Genomic DNA, 19,657 nt, shown 5'->3' with positions numbered 1-19,657 from the left:
TTGTTTGGGAGGTGAATAATACTTTGAATGGAACTCATTAGAGCCAATTAGGGTGTACTTTTTGAATATACAATGTGATTGAGTAATACTGGTCTGTAATTCTATTATTATTGGCCTCTTAGGAGGTCAACAAATAGAACCCCCAGCTCCATCAACAACAGACGTTTACTTTGAATCATAGAACCATAGGTTTAGAAGGGACCACAAGGGTCATCTAGTCTAACCCCTGCCAAGATGCAGGATTTGTTGTGTCTACTTACTCATGATATGATGGTTTTCAGATCATTACAAGCCAGGATTTTTCTCATGTATTTGCTAATTGTGTGTAGATATGAGGCACTGTACAGTACTTAAACTGTATGTTTATATGGTTTGATTAATGTGTATTCTGCTTATGTGTACAGCCAAGGTGGAGCAAGTGAAATTTGATGTCTCTCAGTTACATGCCAGACCAGAGCTAGCTGCAGAACAGAGAATGGCAGATGATGCCTCTGGGAAAGTTGAGGTGAGCAATCACTTTCCAAATCATTTTTCTTTTACTTAGGTTGCAGCCCTTGACATATTTCCAAACTGCTTCCATTTTTATGTGCAGCTGCTGTGCAGATCTCATGAGGTTCTGCACTAAGTCAGTGTGGCTGCAGCCAGAATGAACTCCCAGAATGCTGTGACTATTCAGAAGAGCTATTATAAATCCCCTCTCCCCCAAATATTCTTTTGGGAGAGGAGGGACATCTTATCCTATGGTCTTTGATCAGTGAGGCAAAAGAGTCAGCAGGTTTGTTCGTCTATCTCAGGTAAGGCACTGCGCGTTGTTAGCAGCCGAGAACGCGCTGATAGAATAGGCTGTGGAAATCAGTGGACCCATGCAGCAAAACTGGAGTAACACAGCGGAGAAGTGGGCATTTGATATTGAGCCTACAGACCTGAACTTCAGTGGGCCCCTGAAGAGGTGGCTCGTGTATATTTACACATGCTCACATTTGCACATGCAAAATCCCACCTTTCTGACCAGGAAGTTTCTATGCAGGTGTGGCGGATTGAGGATCTGCACATGCAACCAGTGGATCCCAAGACTTATGGGCAGTTCTACGGAGGAGATTGTTACCTGATCCTCTATACATACCTGAAATCGGGCAGACCTCATTACATGATCTATATGTGGCAAGTAAGTAAAAGGCAAGCAGGAAAGGGCTGGATATAATTTGATAGAAGCTCAGAACCGAAGAAAATGCAAAAATAACCCAACCCCAAATGCTCACTCGCTCTTTGGAAAGCCCAGTATCTTTGGCTCTGTCTTGCACTTTCGAACCCCAGTTGAGCCAGCAGTGTGACCTTCTGCGTCCTTCCACATGGAGGTCTAGTGCGTTTCACTGAAGGGTATGATCAAATCAGGCTGCAAGTGGCAGCACTGGCTTCTACTGCAGTTCCTCAGAATGCAAGACCAGCCGAGGCTATCTGAAAGGAAGCCATGAATGCACTGCTTCCCTGAGACAATCAGAGGCTGCTGAAGAGCATGGTAGAGCTTGGAAAGGGGTGGGCATGCTACGCTTTGGAGGCATAGCAGCCCCATTCCCCACCATGCTGCCCATCAGAGAATGTTCTGTTCAGTCCTGGGCCTGAGGGGACTACAGATGTTTTCCTCTGGCAGGTGGGGCAGAGGGTTTCACTTGCATGACCTGCATTTTGTCTAAGCAACAGCAAGGATTGACCAAAAAAAAATTACCATTCCCCAACACACACACGCTTTTCATAAACCTGGGGGACCTGGCACCTTGTATAACCCTTTGTGCGCCAAATGAATGCAGAGCGTATGGCCAGCTGCCGCGCTCCACCCCAGAGGTGGCTGCAGGCACCCTCGCTTTGCAGAGAGGTACATGATGATACAAGATGCAAGGAAGCGGAGACTCGGGCCTGTGGTTTTTCTCCACAGCCCACAACCCACAGTGGCAGTGTTGCTGATTCTCATGATTTGATAGCGAATCTTGCAATATTTCATGTTGTTCTTCGCAGCCCCAGTGCATGAGTCATGGGAACGTGAATCTCCGCTATCCCTTTTTTAAAAAAAATATTTTCTATCGCTCATGGTTCTGGAGAAAAGAATGAAAACATGAACTCTAAAGGCTCTATGACCAAAAACCAAATAAAAGAATCCCTCATAGATTATTTTTAAAATCTCATGATACATAGACTCATAGATATTAAGGTCAGAAGGGACCATTGTGATCATCTAGTCTGACCTCCTGAACAATGCAGGCCGCCGAATCTCACCCACCCACTCCTGCAATAAACCTCTCACCTATGTCTGAGCTATTGAAGTCCTCAAAGCATGGTTTAAAGACTTCAAGGTGTAAAGAATCCTCCAGCAAGTGACCAGTGCCCCATGCTACAGAGGAAGGCAAAAAAAAAAACCCAGGGCCTCTTCCAATCTGCCCTGGAGGAAAATTCCTTCCCGACCACAAATAGGCGATCAGCTGAAACCCTGAGCATGTGGGCAAGATTCACCAGCCAGATACCCAGGAAAGAGTTCTCTGTAGTAACTCAGATCCCACCCCATCTAACATCCCATCACAGGCCATTGGGCCTATTTACCAAGAATAGTTAAAGATCAATTAATTGCCAAAATCATGTTATTCCATCATACCATCTCCTCCATAAACTTATTGAGTTTAATCTTGAAGCCAGATAGGTCTTTTGCCCCCACTGCTTCCCTTGGAAGACTATTCCAGAACTTCACTCCTCTGATGGTTAGAAACCTTCATCTAATTTCAAGTCTAAACTTTCCGTTGGCCAGTTTATATCGATTTGTTCTTGTGTCCACATTGGTACTGAGCTTAAATAATTCCTTTCCCTCTCCAGTATTTATCCCTCTGACATATTTATAGAGAGCAATCATATCTCCCCTCAACCTTCTTTTGGTTAGGCTAAACAAGTCAAGCTCCTTGAGTCTCCTTTCATAAGACAGGTTTTCCATTCCTCGGATCATCCTAGTAGCCCTTCTCTGTACCTGTTTGAGTTTGAATTCATCCTTCTTAAACCTGGGAGACCAGAACTGCACAGAGTATTCCAGGTGAGGTCTCACCAGTGCCTTGTATAACAGTACTAACACCTCCTTATCTCTACTAGAAATACCTCGCCTGAAGCATCCCAAGACCCCATTAGCTTTTTTCACAGCCATATCACATTGGGGGCTCATAGCCATCCTGTGATCAACCAATACTCTGAGGTCCTTCTCCTCCTCTGTTACTTCTAATTGATGCGTCCCCAGCTTATAACTAAAATTCTTGTTATTAATTGGGGTTCTGCCTCATTGTTTGACTGCCTGGGGCAGTTTGTAACCATGAAACATTCCATGCGTTTAGCATCTCCTGAAATGCCTCTCCTGAACTGCGATACTAGGTATCTCTCGTTCGATCCTAGGGCCGCCATGCCTCCGTGGATGAAGTCACTGCCTGTGCGTTCAATGCCGTGGAGCTGGACAAAAAGTACGGGAATGAGCCGGTGCAGATTCGAGTGACGATGGGCAGGGAGCCTCAGCACTTCCTTGCCATCTTTAAGGGCAGCCTGATTATTTATGAGGTAATAATGGCTTTGACTCCAGAAATAGCTGAAGTGTGTAAACACCAGGGTAACGCTGATGCCCCTAGATTGATGGTCAGTGGTGAGGATCACACCTGGGACCTCTGGATCATAGTGCACGATCCACTGCTGCCTGAGCTGAAAGACACACCTCTGTTAGCCAAACCTGCAGCTTGCTGATCAATTTCTAACTGGCCTAGCCATCACTAAGAGAGGGACCAAGTACCATGCTGTGTAGGCATAGCTTACACCAGGAAGGAAGAGGAACTGTTTAGGGTGGTAGATGGGGGTATCCTGAGGAGAAATGGGACTGTTTAGGCTGAAATAGCCTGACAGTTAGGTCTATTTGGGCTGTGTCAATCTCCCAAGAGAAGTGCTGGAAACCCATACTTCTGTCATAGGAACTTATTCAGCCCCTGTTGCCATAATATCTTAGCCCCGCTCAGTCGTTAATGGATTTAGCCTCACAACCTCCTGGTGAGGAGGCAGGGCAGGGCTATTATCTTCATTTTGCAGAGGGGCAACTGAGGCACAGAGGATAAGTGACTTGCCCAAGGTCACACGCAAGAAGTCTGTGACAGAGCTGGGAACTGAAAAACCGCTGGGCAATGCTTCCCCTCTCCACCTGGCACATTTCAAACGAGGCTGAGCAAAGCACTAGTAAATATCTCCTAGGGAATGGGCCTAGACTAGACTAGTTTAAGCCCTCAGATCTTTTCCATCTCTAAAGTCTAATTGTTTTGTACAGCGTCTTGCATTCAAATTCTATCCCTGGATGCTCTGCAGAATTAAACACAAGACATTATGCCGTAAATCACAGCAAATGTTCGTAGGCTGTCCGACAGCATCTTCCAGTATCCAGCCTCAAAATCCCCTGCAAGCCTTGTCCCGGCCACGTGACTGCGGAGTGGTCGCCTGTTTCATAGGCTCTCTAGTTACAGCTATGCCTGCTTGGGGTTCCTGGACCCTGTGTCACAAGTGACAGATGAAATGGAGGCACGGGGAGAGCCCAAGGTAGCTCAGTGCTGGCCTAACGCTTGGCTTCGTGGGAGCAGAGTTCAGCCAACACTGAGCATTGCTCATTAGCCCACCCAGGTGGCTTGTCCCTGGTTACACAGCAAGTCTGTGGCATGGCTCAGTGGTTCTCAACTAGGGGTATGTAGAGATCTTCCAGGGGCTACTACAACTCAACTAGAGATTTGCCTAGTTTTACAACAGGCTACGTAAAAAGCACTAGCGAAGTCAGTGCAAACTAAAATTTCCTACAGACAGTGACTTGTTTATACTGCTCTCTGTATGATATACTGAAGTGTAAGTACAATACAGTACAGACCCATTTACGTGCAAATCCACTTAACGCGCAGTAGCGCCATGCCTCCCAGTGCTACCTATTTAACACGCAAGACTCGTTAACGTGCGGTACAGGAACTTGCTACGTAGCGCTACAGATTTGCTCACCAGCTCACTGACACAGAAATCGACAGGAAGTGTGGAGGGGAAACATGTTGTACGTCTTCACCGATATTGGTAAAGACGTATCAGGCACGCTTAGTCATTGTCATGCTAGAGGGAGAGATAATATATAGTAGTTACAGAGTAATATATACACTACATTAGAAAATTTTAACCGTAGGCCTAAAATAATGGTAGAGGGCAAGCGTCAGCGTTCCTACACTGTAGAAGAAAAGCTAGCTGCAACAGATCGAGTAAATAGCGGAGAAACCCAGGCCAAAGTTTCAAAAGCTATTGGGATTGCCGAATCTACTGTCCGAGGATGGCTAAAAACCTAATCTAAACTGAACGGCTTTGTACGAAATATCGATTCTGCCATGGGGCGTAAGCGAAAACATGTGCGCTATTCAGGAAAACCCACAGTAGACAAAGCCACGTGCACGGGGTTTGCTCGGAAAAGGCTGAAAGGAGTGCCGCTCAGTGGACCAATGCTTCAAGCCCAAGTGACACAGTTTGGAAATTTAACGGGGGATGAATCATTGCAAGCCAGCAAGGGGTTTATAAGTCATTTTAAAAAGCATCATGGCATAGCGAAGGTATCGATTTCTGGAGAAAGCCGATGAATCGGCCGCGAACCTGTTTCCCGCCGAGTTAAAATCTATTTTACAAAATGAAGACTACCACAAAGAACAACTTTATAATGGTGATGAAACAGCTTTATTTGCAAAACTGCTACCTGATTAGACTTTAGCCTGTAATTACGAGATACAGAAAACAGCTGAAAGAAAAGGAGTACTTGTGGCACCTTAGAGACTAACCAATTTATTTGAGCATGAGCTTTCGTGAGCTACAGCTCACTTCATCGGATGCATACCGTGGAAACTGCAGCAGACATTATATACACACAGAGATCATGAAACAATACCTCCTCCCACCCCACAGTCCTGCTGGTAATAGCTTATCTAAAGTGATCATCAAGTTGGGCCAGGATTTAAAAGGATAAAAGGTCGTGTGGCTCCTCTTCTTTGTAGTAATAAGACAGGCAGCCATAAGCTCTCCCCTCTTCTCGTTGGCCGCTTTCATAACCCTCGCTGCTTTAATCACCTCAATAGAGCGAAACTGCCAGTAATATACGCTAACAGCAAAACTGCTTGGATGACAAGACATATTTTCAACAACTGGTTCCACAACTGCTTTGTTCCAGTTGTTCGTAAGCATCTGCGGTCGAAGAAACTCTAAGCCAAAGCACTTTTGCTACTTGACAATTGTCCAGCCCATCCTCCAGCCGAATCACTGGTATCGAGCGATGGAAAAATTTGAGTACTATACCTACCATTCAACACAACATAAAAATTCAACCTTTAGACCAGGGCATTATTCAGAATTTTAAAAACAATTATCGATGGGAGCTGATTTCGGCAATAGTGTCATGCACATCTTCAGGCATTTCCGAATTCCTGAAACAGTTAAACATGAAGGAAATTATTTATTTAGTTAAAAAAGCTTGGGACGGAGTGAAACAAAAGTCCATTGAAAACTGCTGAATGAAGGCTCTCGGCGATGCCTTTTCCGTCAAAGATGGCTCAGACTCGGAAAACTCCAGCAGTGGCCCTGATTCAGAGCCAGACTTTGAAGGATTTTCGGAAGGAGATGTCCTACAAACACGCACGCAGACAAAAGAGGATAAAGGTAAACTTCTCTTTCAAATGATAGAAGATTTTAGTTTGGCTACGTCGCCGGAAATCATTACCAAGTGGCTGGAGATGGATGAAGATTGCCCGACTTCAGAATTTCTGTCAGAGGAAGAAATATTAACAGGCTGCGAGGCTACATCGGCCTATGAAAGTGATGGTGAGGATGTCATTGAAAAGGTCAAAATTTCACCCACAGAAACTCTTAGTGCTGTAGAAACTGTAAGATTTATAGAGGAGCAATGTGCAGAAAATATCAAAATCATTCATTTGCGGCGAATGACAGATTTCATAAGACAGAAAAAAAAATGCAAGCCAGAAAGCGCAGAAAATAACAGCGTTTTTTTCATAGTGAATCATAAACACTTTTTTCAGCATGGCCCTCTTAACTCGCGGTCTGTTAACATGCAGTCGTGATGGCTTGACTCTCGACATCCGTGCGTAAACGGGTCTGTTCTGTATTTATATTCCAATCTATTTATTTTATAATTGTATGGTAAAAACGAGGAAGTCAGCAATTTTTCAGTACTAGCGTGTTGTGACACTGTTGTATTTTCATCTCTGATTTTGGAAGCAAGTAGTTTTTAAATGAGGTGAAACTTGGGGGTACGCAAGACAAATCAGACTCCAGAAAGGGTAAGTAGTCTGGACAGGTTGAGAGCCACTGGCATAGCTGAGACTAGAACGATCGGGGTCCTTATACTGACCTGATCGGGGTCCTTATACTGGCCCGGTACAGCCTCCGCTCAGATCTGACACCAGACCGGGCCTTTAGCCACTAGCTATGGCTTCCCTTTCAAATCAGCGCTGTACAGCCATTGTAGGGTGAATTAGCTCCATTCGTATGGTCAATAGCACAGGGCCAGGGAAAGCAAGAGGGAGGGGGCAAGGGAAAGATGAGCAGCTTCACTTTGAAGAAAGCACCTGCACTGACCTGTGGCACAGAGCACCGTGCTTGGGGTACTGCCTTCTGCACAGGGTGCTTAGTTGGGGAAACAGCTTCTTCCTGCTCTGCAAGGCAGGCTGGAGACTCCCTCCTCGGCCTTCCCCATTCCTACCCCTGTGTTACTGGCAAATGCCTTGAGCAGGCGTGTAGCATGCTGGCTGTCTTCCTGGTGGGAGATTTGGGGCCCGGGTCAAAGACCACTGAAGGAGTGGAGAGGCTCCCAGGGAGTCCAGTGGGCTTTGGATCGGACCCTTGATCCCTCCATTCTGGCAGCTTGAAGGGCACGACGCCCGAGTCTGCTCTTCTCACCAGAGGCCTCCTGGGCTTTCACACCCATCACGCCTCGTGACGTGATCTGGATTTTTGCAGGGAGGCACAAGTCGCACACAGAATAACGAGCCCGAGCCCATGGTCCGTCTCTTCCAAGTGAGAGGCACTGATGAGATCAACACCAAAACCATCGAGGTGCCAGCCCGGGCCTCCTCCCTCAACTCCAATGACGTCTTCCTGCTCACGACCAGCCAGGTCTGCTACCTGTGGTGTGGGAAGGTAAGCAAGAGGATGAAAGGACCACCACAATGTTTACACAAGGCCCAATTCCGCCACCCTCACTCCTGTTGACTGTTACCTCGTTACGCGAGTAGTCCCATCAGTTTCAATGGGTCCACTGGGAGAATCAGTCCCTAGGGCCCAGAACCTCAAAGGTACTGAGAAATCAATGGGAGTTAGGTGCCTAAATGCCTTTGAGGTCTGGGCCTAGATGACTGCAAATGAGTCATAACGACTGACATCTCTGCTGTTTGCAATTCTCCCTGCAGAATTAACACATCCCCTTATTGGCCCAGCCACTGGAGGGGAAGACTTAATCCCAAACATTTGGGCAGCTCTAGTTCTCTCCAGCAGAGGGCAGTGATGTACAGACACGTGGTTTACTGACCATCTGGTCACAGACCTATTCTGCCAGGCCCCTCCTGAACCCCTCTGATCTTGTGCCGTGAATGCAGGGCTGCAGCGGGGATGAGAGAGAGATGGCGAAGATAGTGGCCAACATCGTCTCCAAACGGGACAAGCAGACCGTTCTGGAGGGGCAAGAGCCGGTGGAGTTCTGGGCAGCACTGGGAGGAAAAGCCCCCTATGCCAGTGACAAGAGGTAATTCATTAAGGGCTGCAGTGAGAGCATCCCCACGCCCTGGATGTGACCCAATGCCCGGTGAAGTCCACGCAAAGGCTTCCGTTCACCCCCATGGGCACTGGGTCTGGCCCTTCTTGGGGAGTGGAGGTTGAAATCCAGATCTGAACTGGTCTGAGGCTTGGGCTCTTCTGTCGGAGCTGAGAAGAAGGGCTGTGTGAACGCTCCGATCGGTTTGTTTGTTACAAAAGTGGGCCTGGGACACGGGAAGTTTCAGGAAGCTAAACCTGTTTGGAGCCAACTTGACCTCCCCATTCCTCCTAAGCTGAGTCTGGGCAAGGTAACAGGTCTCTGCGGGAGCCATTTAAAACCTGGTGGGCTAATGTGGCTTCAACTTGAAAGCAGGCAAATCTTGGTGGTTCGGGTGGAATTTTACTTTGACTTTTGGTGGGGGCGAGAGGGGTTCTGAACCCTTGGGATCAACTCCCAAAAAGATTCCAGCAACTCTCCCCACCCCTACCCCAACCTGCCAGCGTTCAGAGTTCAGTCCTTGAGGAGGCCATTTAGGGATCTGGGGCAAAAATTGGGGATTGGTCCTGCTTTGAGCAGGGGGTTGGACTTGATGACCTTCTGAGGGCCTTTCCAACCCTGATATTCTATGATTCTATGATCACAGCTGATGGGTGCTGCCATGTACAAGTCTGACCCCTAGTGGCCACAACTAGTGTCTACAATGCATGTTAGACCCAAACGTGGGAAAAGATTTCACATTTCCTGGTTCTTCTCGTCCTGCCAAGATTCCAAGAGCCAACTGTCCGATACCAGCCCCGCCTATTCGAGTGCTCCAACCAGACAGGGCGGTTTATCATGACAGAAGTGGTGGGCTTCTGCCAGGATGACTTGGATGAAGATGATGTCATGTTACTGGACACTTGGGAAGAGGTCAGTGGAATTCCCTCCTCCCCCCTCAACCCTTTGTAATGGGAGCTGTGCAGTTTTGTTGGCTTGACTTATTTTAATGCAGTATTCAGCATGAAATTCAGAACAGTATCTTCCACCCAAAGTGCTTTGCCAATATTTACACAAGACCCCAGTAATGCAGGCCAGTGTAATTAATAATACCTAGCTCTTTTACACCACTTTCCAGCAGGACATATCAAAGTGCTTTACAAAGGAGTTCAGTCTCATTAGAAGATTGGATGGGGAAACTGAGGCATGGAGAGGCAAAGTGACTTGCCCAAAGTCAGCCAGCAGGCTGGGAATACAACCCAGGTCTCCTGAGTCCCAGGGCAGTGCTCTAGCCACTAGGCAACGCTGCCCTGAAGAGAAATTACAGTGTTAGATCCATTTGGCAGATAAGAAACAGGCACCATGCTTGGGATTTTCAAAAGGGGTCTGAGTGAGCTCAACTCCCAAATTCGTTGAGATCAGTGGCAAAGCCCATACCAGAATCCGGTAGATTTTAAGGCCAGATGGATCCATTAGACCATCTAGTCTGACCTCTCACTCTAAGCAGTGCGTGTCAGCTCCACTGAGCTCAGGCTCTGGCGGTTTGGCGAGATGTTGCTCTTGCAGCTTCCTAAGTGCCCTGCCAGAAGGGAGGGAATTACATTGCAATTCTGAGAACCTTTTTCCTACTGGGGGATTGCAGTGAGCATATACAAGCCGCTATTCCCAGCCGGGCTGGATGATGGCTCCGGTGCCCCATAGCCAGAGTATTAGGATATGGCTTCGCTAACACATGTAAAGGGACGTGTTATCTTTGTCACACTGGTAAGCAGTTAGTGTCACTGATGTGCTAGCCCTACGCCCCAATTCTCTTCCATGTGCTACAGTCAGTGTTCGAAGCCTGCTCCAAATTTTAGGGGACAGAAGGGAGTAGAGTTAAACTGAAAACTCAGCTCTGGCTCCAGATTAGGTTTGAGTTCTATGCCAGACTAGCACTAGGATTTGGGTTTGACTGCACTGGACACTAGGGGATGTCTCCACTGCCGCTGGGACAAGAGCAGGTAGACTCAAGTAGACATCAACAAGTTTAGGCTTGAAATTAGACGAAGGTTTCTAACCATCAGAGCAGTGAAGTTCTGCAACAGCCTTGCAAGGGGAGCAGTTGGGGCAAAACACCTAACTGGCTTCAAAACTGAGTTTGATAAGTTTTTGGTGGGGATGGTATGATGTGAGATGGTCTACAATGGCATATAGCTGATCCGCGACTGCTAGCAGCAAATATCTCCAATGGCCGATGATGGGACACTAGATGGGGAGGGCTCTGAGTTACTACAGAGAATTCTTTCCCTGGTGGCTGGCTGGTGGGTCTTGCCCACGTGCTCAGAGTCTAACTGATGGGCATATTTGGGGTTGGGAAGGAATTTTTGGCTGGGTCAGATTAGCCAAGACCCTGGAGGGGTTTTGCCTTCCTCTGCAACCTAGGACTAACCATCCAGGTCTCCAGTGGCTTTTACCATTCTCTTGTCTTCTCCCTTCTCCCACTGTAGATTTTCCTTTGGATTGGCAAAACCTCCAATACATATGAAAGAAATGAGTCTATTTCCTCAGCCAAAGACTATCTGAAGACCCATCCAGCTGGAAGAGATTTAGCAACTCCAATAATAATGGTGAAGCAAGGCTATGAACCACTCACCTTCACTGGCTGGTTCAGTGCTTGGGATCCATATAAGTGGAGCGTAAGTTACTGGGAAATCTGAGTGTCGTGTCGTGTCTTGTCTTGTCTGTCTGAATATAGATACATAGATATAGATAAATATATATATAGAGAGAGAGAGAGATATTGCATAGAAGTTCAGTGGGTAGGGGTCTACATATTCTCTATGGTGTGTAGAGTAAAAACTAGTGAGAACATCATTTGGATTGCATCACAAATAGAACTAAGTGAAACAGTTGCTTTAATAAAAAAATTTCAATTAAACGCCATTTTTTGACACACACACACACATGTATAATCTGAAAATCTGAATATTTTAATCAAACCCTGAAACCTGGATTCCAAGCTTACCTAACTCTAGTTAGAGACCAGCAGTTTAGGCCCAACATCTAGATTGTTCAGAGGATTGTATGTGGTTGTGTCTTTAAGTTTTCATAAAATCAGATTGTTTCGACTTTTTAATTAATTGAACACAATCTTACTGAAACAACTGTCCTCCAGTGCTGTGAAGCCAGACTCCAGCCACCTGATGGCGCTAGAGTGCAAATGAATGGCATAGAAATAGCAAGTGAAATTGAGTAGTGTTGAAGAGATATTGGTAAGTGAAATGGGGGAAAACTATGGGCTTGTCTACACCATGCAGCTTTTAGTGACAAGGCTGTGTCGACATAGCCTTGTCGCTAAAAGTCAGTGTGTGTGTAAATGCTCTTTGTCGGTACTTTGTCGGCACTTTTGCCAACAAAATACTTCCAGCCCTGCAAGTGGCATTAGCTTAGTCGGCAGGAGAGTGCTCCTGCCACAAAACTGTGTTCACACTACCACTTGCATCGACAAAACTTTTGTCTTTCCCAGGGGGGCTTTTTTAAGCCCCCAGGAAAGACAAAAGTTTTGTTGACAACTTCACAGTTGTCACAGACATACCCTACAAATAGCTTCAGCTAAACCCAAGCATTCAAAATCATGATGGGTGATTGACTCATCAAGCCCTCGGATCGCTACCCCTTCCTGCTTCTCCACGTGGGCACCAATGATACTGCCAAGAATGACCTTGAGCGGATCACTGCGGACTATGTGGCTCTAGGAAGAAGGATAAAGGAGTTGGAGGCGCAAGTGGTGTTCTCGTCCATCCTCCCCGTGGAAGGAAAAGGCCTAGGAAGGGAGCGTCGAATCGTGGAAGTCAACGAATGGCTACGCAGGTGGTGTCGGAGAGAAGGCTTTGGTTTCTTTGACCATGGGATGGTGTTCTATGAAGGAGGAGTGCTGGGCAGAGACGGGCTCCATCTTACGAAGAGAGGGAAGAGCATCTTTGCCAGCAGGCTGACTAACCTAGTGAGGAGGGCTTTAAACTAAGTTCACCGGGGGAAGGAGACCAAAGCCCTGAGGTAAGTGGGAAAGCGGGATACCAGGAGGAAGCACAGGCAGGAATGTCTCTGAGGGGAGGGCTCCTGCCTCATACTGGGAATGAGGGGCGATCAACAGGTTATCTCAAGTGCTTATATACAAATGCACAAAGCCTTGGAAACAAGCAGGGAGAACTGGAGGTCCTGGTGATGTCAAGGAACTATGACGTGATCGGAATAACAGAGACTTGGTGGGATAACTCACATGACTGGAGTACTGTCATGGATGGTTATAAACTGTTCAGGAAGGACAGGCAGGGCAGAAAAGGTGGGGGAGTAGCCCTGTATGTAAGGGAGCAGTATGACTGCTCAGAGCTCCGGTACGAAACTGCAGAAAAACCTGAGTGTCTCTGGATTAAGTTTAGAAGTGTGTGCAACAAGAGTGATGTAGTGGTGGGAGTCTGCTATAGACCACCGGACCAGGGGGATGAGGTAGATGAGGCTTTCTTCCGGCAGCTCACGGAAGCTACTAGATCGCATGCCCTGATTCTCATGGGTGACTTTAATTTTCCTGATATCTGCTGGGAGAGCAATACAGCGGCGCATAGACAATCCAGGAAGTTTTTGGAAAGTGTAGGGGACAATTTCCTGGCGCAAGTGCTAGAGGAGCCAACTAGGGGGGGCGCTTTTCTTGACCTGCTCACAAACCGGGTAGAATTAGTGGGGGAAGCAAAAGTGGATGGGAATCTGGGAGGCAGTGACCATGAGTTGGTTGAGTTCAGGATCCTGACGCAGGGAAGAAAGGTAAGCAGCAGGATACGGACCCTGGACTTCAGGAAAGCAGACTTCGACTCCCTCAGGGAACAGATGGCCAGGATCCCCTGGGGGACTAACTTGAAGGGGAAAGGAGTCCAGGAGAGCTGGCTGTATTTCAAGGAATCCCTGTTGAGGTTACAGGGACAAACCATCCCGATGAGTCGAAAGAATAGTAAATATGGCAGGCGACCAGCTTGGCTTAATGGTGAAATCCTAGCGAATCTTAAACATAAAAAAGAAGCTTACAAGAAGTGGAAGGTTGGACATATGACCAGGGAAGAGTATAAAAATATTGCTCGGGCATGTAGGAATGCTATCAGGAGGGCCAAATCGCACCTGGAGCTGCAGCTAGCCAGAGATGTCAAGAGTAACAAGAAGGGTTTCTTCAGGTATGTTGGCAACAAGAAGAAAGCCAAGGAATGTGTGGGCCCCTTACTGAATGAGGGAGGCAACCTAGTGACAGAGGATGTGGAAAAAGCTAATGTACTCAATGCTTTTTTTGCCTCTGTTTTCACTAACAAGGTCAGCTCCCAGACTGCTGCGCTGGGCATCACAAAATGGGGAAGAGATGGCCAGCCCTCTGTGGAGATAGAGGCGGTTAGGGACTATTTAGAAAAGCTGGACGTGCACAAGTCCATGGGGCCGGACGAGTTGCATCCAAGAGTGCTGAAGGAATTGGCGGCTGTGATTGCAGAGCCATTGGCCATTATCTTTGAAAACTCGTGGCGAACCGGGGAAGTCTCGGATGACTGGAAAAAGGCTAATGTAGTGCCAATCTTTAAAAAAGGGAAGAAGGAGGATCCTGGGAACTACAGGCCAGTCAGCCTCACTTCAGTCCCTGGAAAAATCATGGAACAGGTCCTCAAAGAATCAATCCTGAAGCACTTGCATGAGAGGAAAGTGATCAGGAACAGCCAGCATGGATTCACCAAGGGAAGGTCATGCCTGACTAATCTAATTGCCTTTTATGATGAGATTACTGGTTCTGTGGATGAAGGGAAAGCAGTGGATGTATTGTTTCTTGACTTTAGCAAAGCTTTTGACACGGTCTCCCACAGTATTCTTGTCAGCAAGTTAAGGAAGTATGGGCTGGATGAATGCACTACAAGGTGGGTAGAAAGCTGGCTAGATTGTCGGGCTCAACGGGTAGTGATCAATGGCTCCATATCTAGTTGGCAGCCGGTATCAAGTGGAGTACCCCAAGGGTCGGTCCTGGGGCCGGTTTTGTTCAATATCTTCATAAATGATCTGGAGGATGGTGTGGATTGCACTCTCAGCAAATTTGCGAATGATACTAAACTGGGAGGAGTGGTAGATACGCTGGAGGGGAGGGATAGGATACAGAAAGACCTAGACAAATTGGAGGATTGGGCCAAAAGAAATCTGATGAGGTTCAATAAGGATAAGTGCAGGGTCCTGCATTTAGGATGGAAGAACCCAATGCACAGCTACAGACTAGGGACCGAATGGCTAGGCAGCAGTTCTGCAGAAAAGGACCTAGGGGTGACAGTGGACGAGAAGCTGGATATGAGTCAGCAGTGTGCCCTTGTTGCCAAGAAGGCCAATGGCATTTTGGGAGGTATAAGTAGGGGCATAGCGAGCAGATCGAGGGACGTGATCGTTCCCCTCTATTCGACATTGGTGAGGCCTCATCTGGAGTACTGTGTCCAGTTTTGGGCCCCACACTTCAAGAAGGATGTGGATAAATTGGAGAGAGTCCAGCGAAGGGCAACAAAAATTATTAGGGGACTGGAACACATGACTTATGAGGAGAGGCTGAGGGAACTGGGGTTGTTTAGTCTACAGAAGAAAAGAATGAGGGGGGATTTGATAGCTGCTTTGAACTACCTGAAAGGGGGTTCCAAAGAGGATGGCTCTAGACTGTTCTCAATGGTAGCAGATGACAGAACGAGGAGTAATGGTCTCAAGTTGCAGTGGGGAAGGTTTAGATTGGATATTAGGAAAAACTTTTTCACTAAGAGGGTGGTGAAACACTGGAATGCGTTACCTAGGGAGGTGGTAGAATCTCCTTCCTTAGAGGTTTTTAAGGTCAGGCTTGACAAAGCCCTGGCTGGGATGATTTAACTGGTAATTGGTCCTGCTTTGAGCAGGGGGTTGGACTAGATGACCTTCTGGGGTCCCTTCCAACCCTGATATTCTATGATTCTATGAGATTGGCTTAAAAATCATAGGATTGTAAAAAGTAATAAATCTTGGGTTCTTTTTATTTGCCTTCTGGTGTTGGAGTCTTTAGGAATCATCTATTTTCAAGCTTTTCCTTGCAACCACAAAGGCTAACAACTTTGTTTTTCAATGACAGCTGAGATTCTCACATAATCCCATGACTCCAGGAGCTGGGGCTTTAAGGAAAACACCAGATGTCATAAGAGTTGGCATCCCTATGGCTTTCAGGGCCATGTGGTTCCCCTACACTGGTTATTCCTGTCCAGGGGATAGGGAATTGCTGCAATTCTGCACTGTGGGGGATTACTACAAATTCTCTCTTCAGTGGGGGTGGGATTTGCCCACCCTTGCAAAAGGGACAGGTGATTAGGATCCCATAACTAGCAGGTCCCAGGGAACCCCCAGAGGCAGTGCAGAGGACCTGTGCATTGTGTTTGTTCCCAGATCCCACCCATCCCCTGACAGATAGGCAGGAGATAAATGGAGGCCATAGCAAAGGTATAAAGTGCATTCTGCACCAGAGCCATGCCTTTCCCTCCATACTAATGCACCCAGTGATGCAGCATGAGCTCTTAATTCACTCGGAGACTGATGCAGATCTCAAAGTTGCATGTGGTTCCTATCTTGCAGCAGCAGTTCCTGGGATTCTGCATCCCAACTCATGTGGTATTGACCTAGATGCTGGTTTGAGGAGCAGGAGTACATTGTAACTGCAGTTTGAACTTGCTCACTGAAATAAAAGTGGCCTTTTCGTGGAGTCTGATTCTCATAACTCTCTTTACCTTTAGGATGGCAAGTCCTACGAGGAGATGAAGAATAGCTTAGGAGATGTGTCTGCTATATCAGAGATCACAGTGGTGAGTGGACACAGAACTTGTAGCTGGAACATCTAGATTTTACCTGTGCTACCCTGGCTAAAAGCTTGTTTCTATTACCTGAGTAAAAAGGACCACTTGCTGTTGGTAAACAAAAGATTCATAGATTCCAAGGCCAGAAGGGGACCATTGTGATTATCTAGTCTGACCTCCTGTGTAACACAGGCCAGAGAACTTCCCCAAAATAATTTCTAGAGCAGATCTTTTAGAAAAACATCCAATCTTGATTTAAAAATTGTCAGTGATAGAGAATCCACCATGAGCCTTGGTAAATTATTTCAATAGTTAATTACTCTCACTGTGAAAATTTGCACCTTGTTTCCAGTCTGAATTTGTCTAGCTTCAACTTCCAGCCACTGGATTGTGATAGACCTTTCTCTACTAGTCTGAAGAGCTCGTTATTAAATATTTGTTCCCCATGTAGGTAGCTACAGACTGTAATCAAGTCACCCCTTAAACTTCTCTTTATTAAGCTAAATAAATTGAGCTCTTTGAGTCAGTCACTATAAGACAGGTTTTATATCCTTTTTAATCATTCTCACGGCTCGTCTCTGAACCGTCTCTAATTTATCAACATCCTTCTTGAATTGTGGACACCAGAACTGGACACAGTATTCCAGAAGCAGTCACACCAGTGCCCAATACAGAGGTAAAATAACCTGTCTACTCCTACTCAAGGTTTCCTAATTTATACATCCCTGGATCACATTAGATTCTTTGGCCACAGAGTCACAATGGGAGTTCATGTTCACTTGATTATCCACCATAACCCTCTAATCTTTTTCAGAGTCACTGATAGTCCCTCATCTTATAAGTACGACCTACTGTCTTTGTTCCTAAATGTATACATTTACATTTAGCTATATTAAAATGCATACTATTTGCTTGCACCCAGTTTACCAAGCGATCTGCATAGCTCTGAATCAGTGACTTGTACTCTTCGTTATTTACCACTCCCCCAATTTTTGTGTCATCTGCAAACATTATTAGTAATCATTTTGTTTTCTTGCAGGTCATTGATAAAAATGTTAAATAGCATAGGGCCAAGAACTGATCCCTGCGAGATCCCACTGGAAAAACAACCACTTAATGACAGTTCCCCATTTACAGTTAATTTTGCCACCTATCAGTTAGTCAGCTTTTAATCCATTTAATGTGTGTCATGTTAATTTCATATCATTCTAGCTTTTAAGCAAAATGTCCTGTGGTACCAACTCAAATGCCTTACAGAAGTCTATTTTGTCAACACTATTACCTTTATCAACCAAACGTGATCTGATCAAAAAAGATATCAAGTTAGTTTGACAGGATCTATTTTCCATCAATCCATGTTGATTGGCATTAATTACATTACCCTCCTTTAATTCTTTATTAATTGAGTCCTGCATCATTTGCTCCATTATCTTGCCTAAGATCGATGTCAGGCTGCAGCTTACCCAGGTCATTCCATTTACCATTGTCAAATATTGGCTCAGCATTAACATTCTTCCAATCTTTTGGAACGTACCTAGTACTCCAAGGCTTACTGAAAATCAGCATTAGTGGTCCAGTGAGCTCCTTGGTTAGTTCTTTTAAAATTCTTGGATGCAAGTTATTTGGACCTGCTGATTTTAAAATATCTAACTGCAGTAGTTTTTTGTCTTACATCCTACAGAGATACTAGCAAAATGGAAAGAGTATTATCATCATCATATGATGAGAGTATATCATCCTTTTCCCGCCAAATACAGAACCAAAATATTTATTGAACACTTCTGCCTTTTTTGAATTATTAGTGATAAATATACCATTTCCATCTTGTAATGGACCTGTATCATTGACAGGATTTTTTTTGTTCCTAATATATTTTAAAAACTTCTTGTTGGCCTTAACTCCGCTGGCCATAAATTTCTCCTAGTGTCCCTTTGCTTCCCTTATCAATTTTCTACAGTTTCTAACATGTCATTTATACTCATTACTATCAAGTTCCCCTTTCTTCTATTTGTTATATTCTTTATTTTTATTGGGGTTTTATAATGTAATGCACTGGTTAGAGCAGTAAATGTGAAGCCACAGTGTCTAGGTTATTGTATGGTCTCAAAGTATTATCCGTGTGTCTTTGTGTAACTCTCAGTGAAATAGGTATAATGATCTGTACCTTCTGTACTACACATAGCTCCCATAAGCTTCAACCACAGCTGCACAAAGGCATCTGATGGCATGGCTTGGCCTTCTGGACAGCGGCTATATAAGTTACATATACAAAAAAAAAAAATCAATGGGCAGGGATCTTTGGTGGAGCAGTTTGTACTGGCAGTGCAATCTCAGCACTATGCACTGCTATTAATGATGGTGAATACCAATGATAAATGTATGGATTCAACGGGGACAGTCTTGTTCTATATTTGTACAGCACCTGGCGCTATGGGTCCTGGTCTGTGACGGGCTCCTGGGTGCGACTGCAAAACAAAAAATAAAATAAAAATAGGATTACGGTATTCAAAATTTTAGCTGGATTGGTTAGCTGTGATTGGTCATATGGTATTGTTTCCATCCCCTGATTGGATCAGTGTGACTTTTAGAAGGAGGGCAGGGAGACGCTACTGGCCAGCCAGTTTTGAGCCACACAGGGAGAGACCGCAGTCTGGGGAGAGGAAGTAGATGAGCATGACAATTTAGAAAACTTCCGACCTTTTCCTTGACGGCTTACGCAGGCCTTTGCCAAGGCGTCATGAGTAGAAAAGCCAGGCTGCTGTAAGCGGTATTGACCGGATATTTGTAAAGTTTACAATCACCATGGCATCTGGGTTCTAACACCATGACATAATGTCTGATGATTGAGGAGAAGCTGCTATATTGAATAATATTACGGGCTACCAGTTCTCTCTGCAGCTTGAGGGTCCTTAGCAATGGACCAATAGGTCCTGACCGCTCCCCTTTGATATTTTAACCCAACTTATCGCCTGCTAAGAAAAGACCCACCAGCCCCAGGCAGGAATAAACATTC

General features: G+C 45.8%; 1 protein-coding gene across 1 annotated transcript in view; it reads left to right on the top strand.

Moving 5' to 3' along the window:
- VILL (villin like) overlaps positions 1-19,657 on the top strand; it is a 66,340-nt gene that overhangs the window by 41,620 nt on the left and 5,063 nt on the right. Inside the window, exons 11-18 of the mRNA XM_084619069.1 lie at positions 405-505; positions 1,028-1,165; positions 3,418-3,576; positions 8,035-8,214; positions 8,670-8,815; positions 9,592-9,736; positions 11,290-11,478; positions 16,585-16,653. Of these exons, the coding sequence (XP_084475195.1) occupies positions 405-505; positions 1,028-1,165; positions 3,418-3,576; positions 8,035-8,214; positions 8,670-8,815; positions 9,592-9,736; positions 11,290-11,478; positions 16,585-16,653 (1,127 nt within the window). The remainder of the gene's footprint in view (positions 1-404; positions 506-1,027; positions 1,166-3,417; positions 3,577-8,034; positions 8,215-8,669; positions 8,816-9,591; positions 9,737-11,289; positions 11,479-16,584; positions 16,654-19,657) is intronic.

Source organism: Lepidochelys olivacea (assembly GCF_965140295.1).
Source record: "Lepidochelys olivacea isolate rLepOli2 genome assembly, chromosome: 2".
In the NCBI taxonomy this organism is placed as follows: domain Eukaryota; kingdom Metazoa; phylum Chordata; order Testudines; family Cheloniidae; genus Lepidochelys; species Lepidochelys olivacea.
The sequence above is the reverse complement of the archived record's forward strand: the minus strand, read 5'-3'. Positions and strand labels throughout refer to the sequence as shown.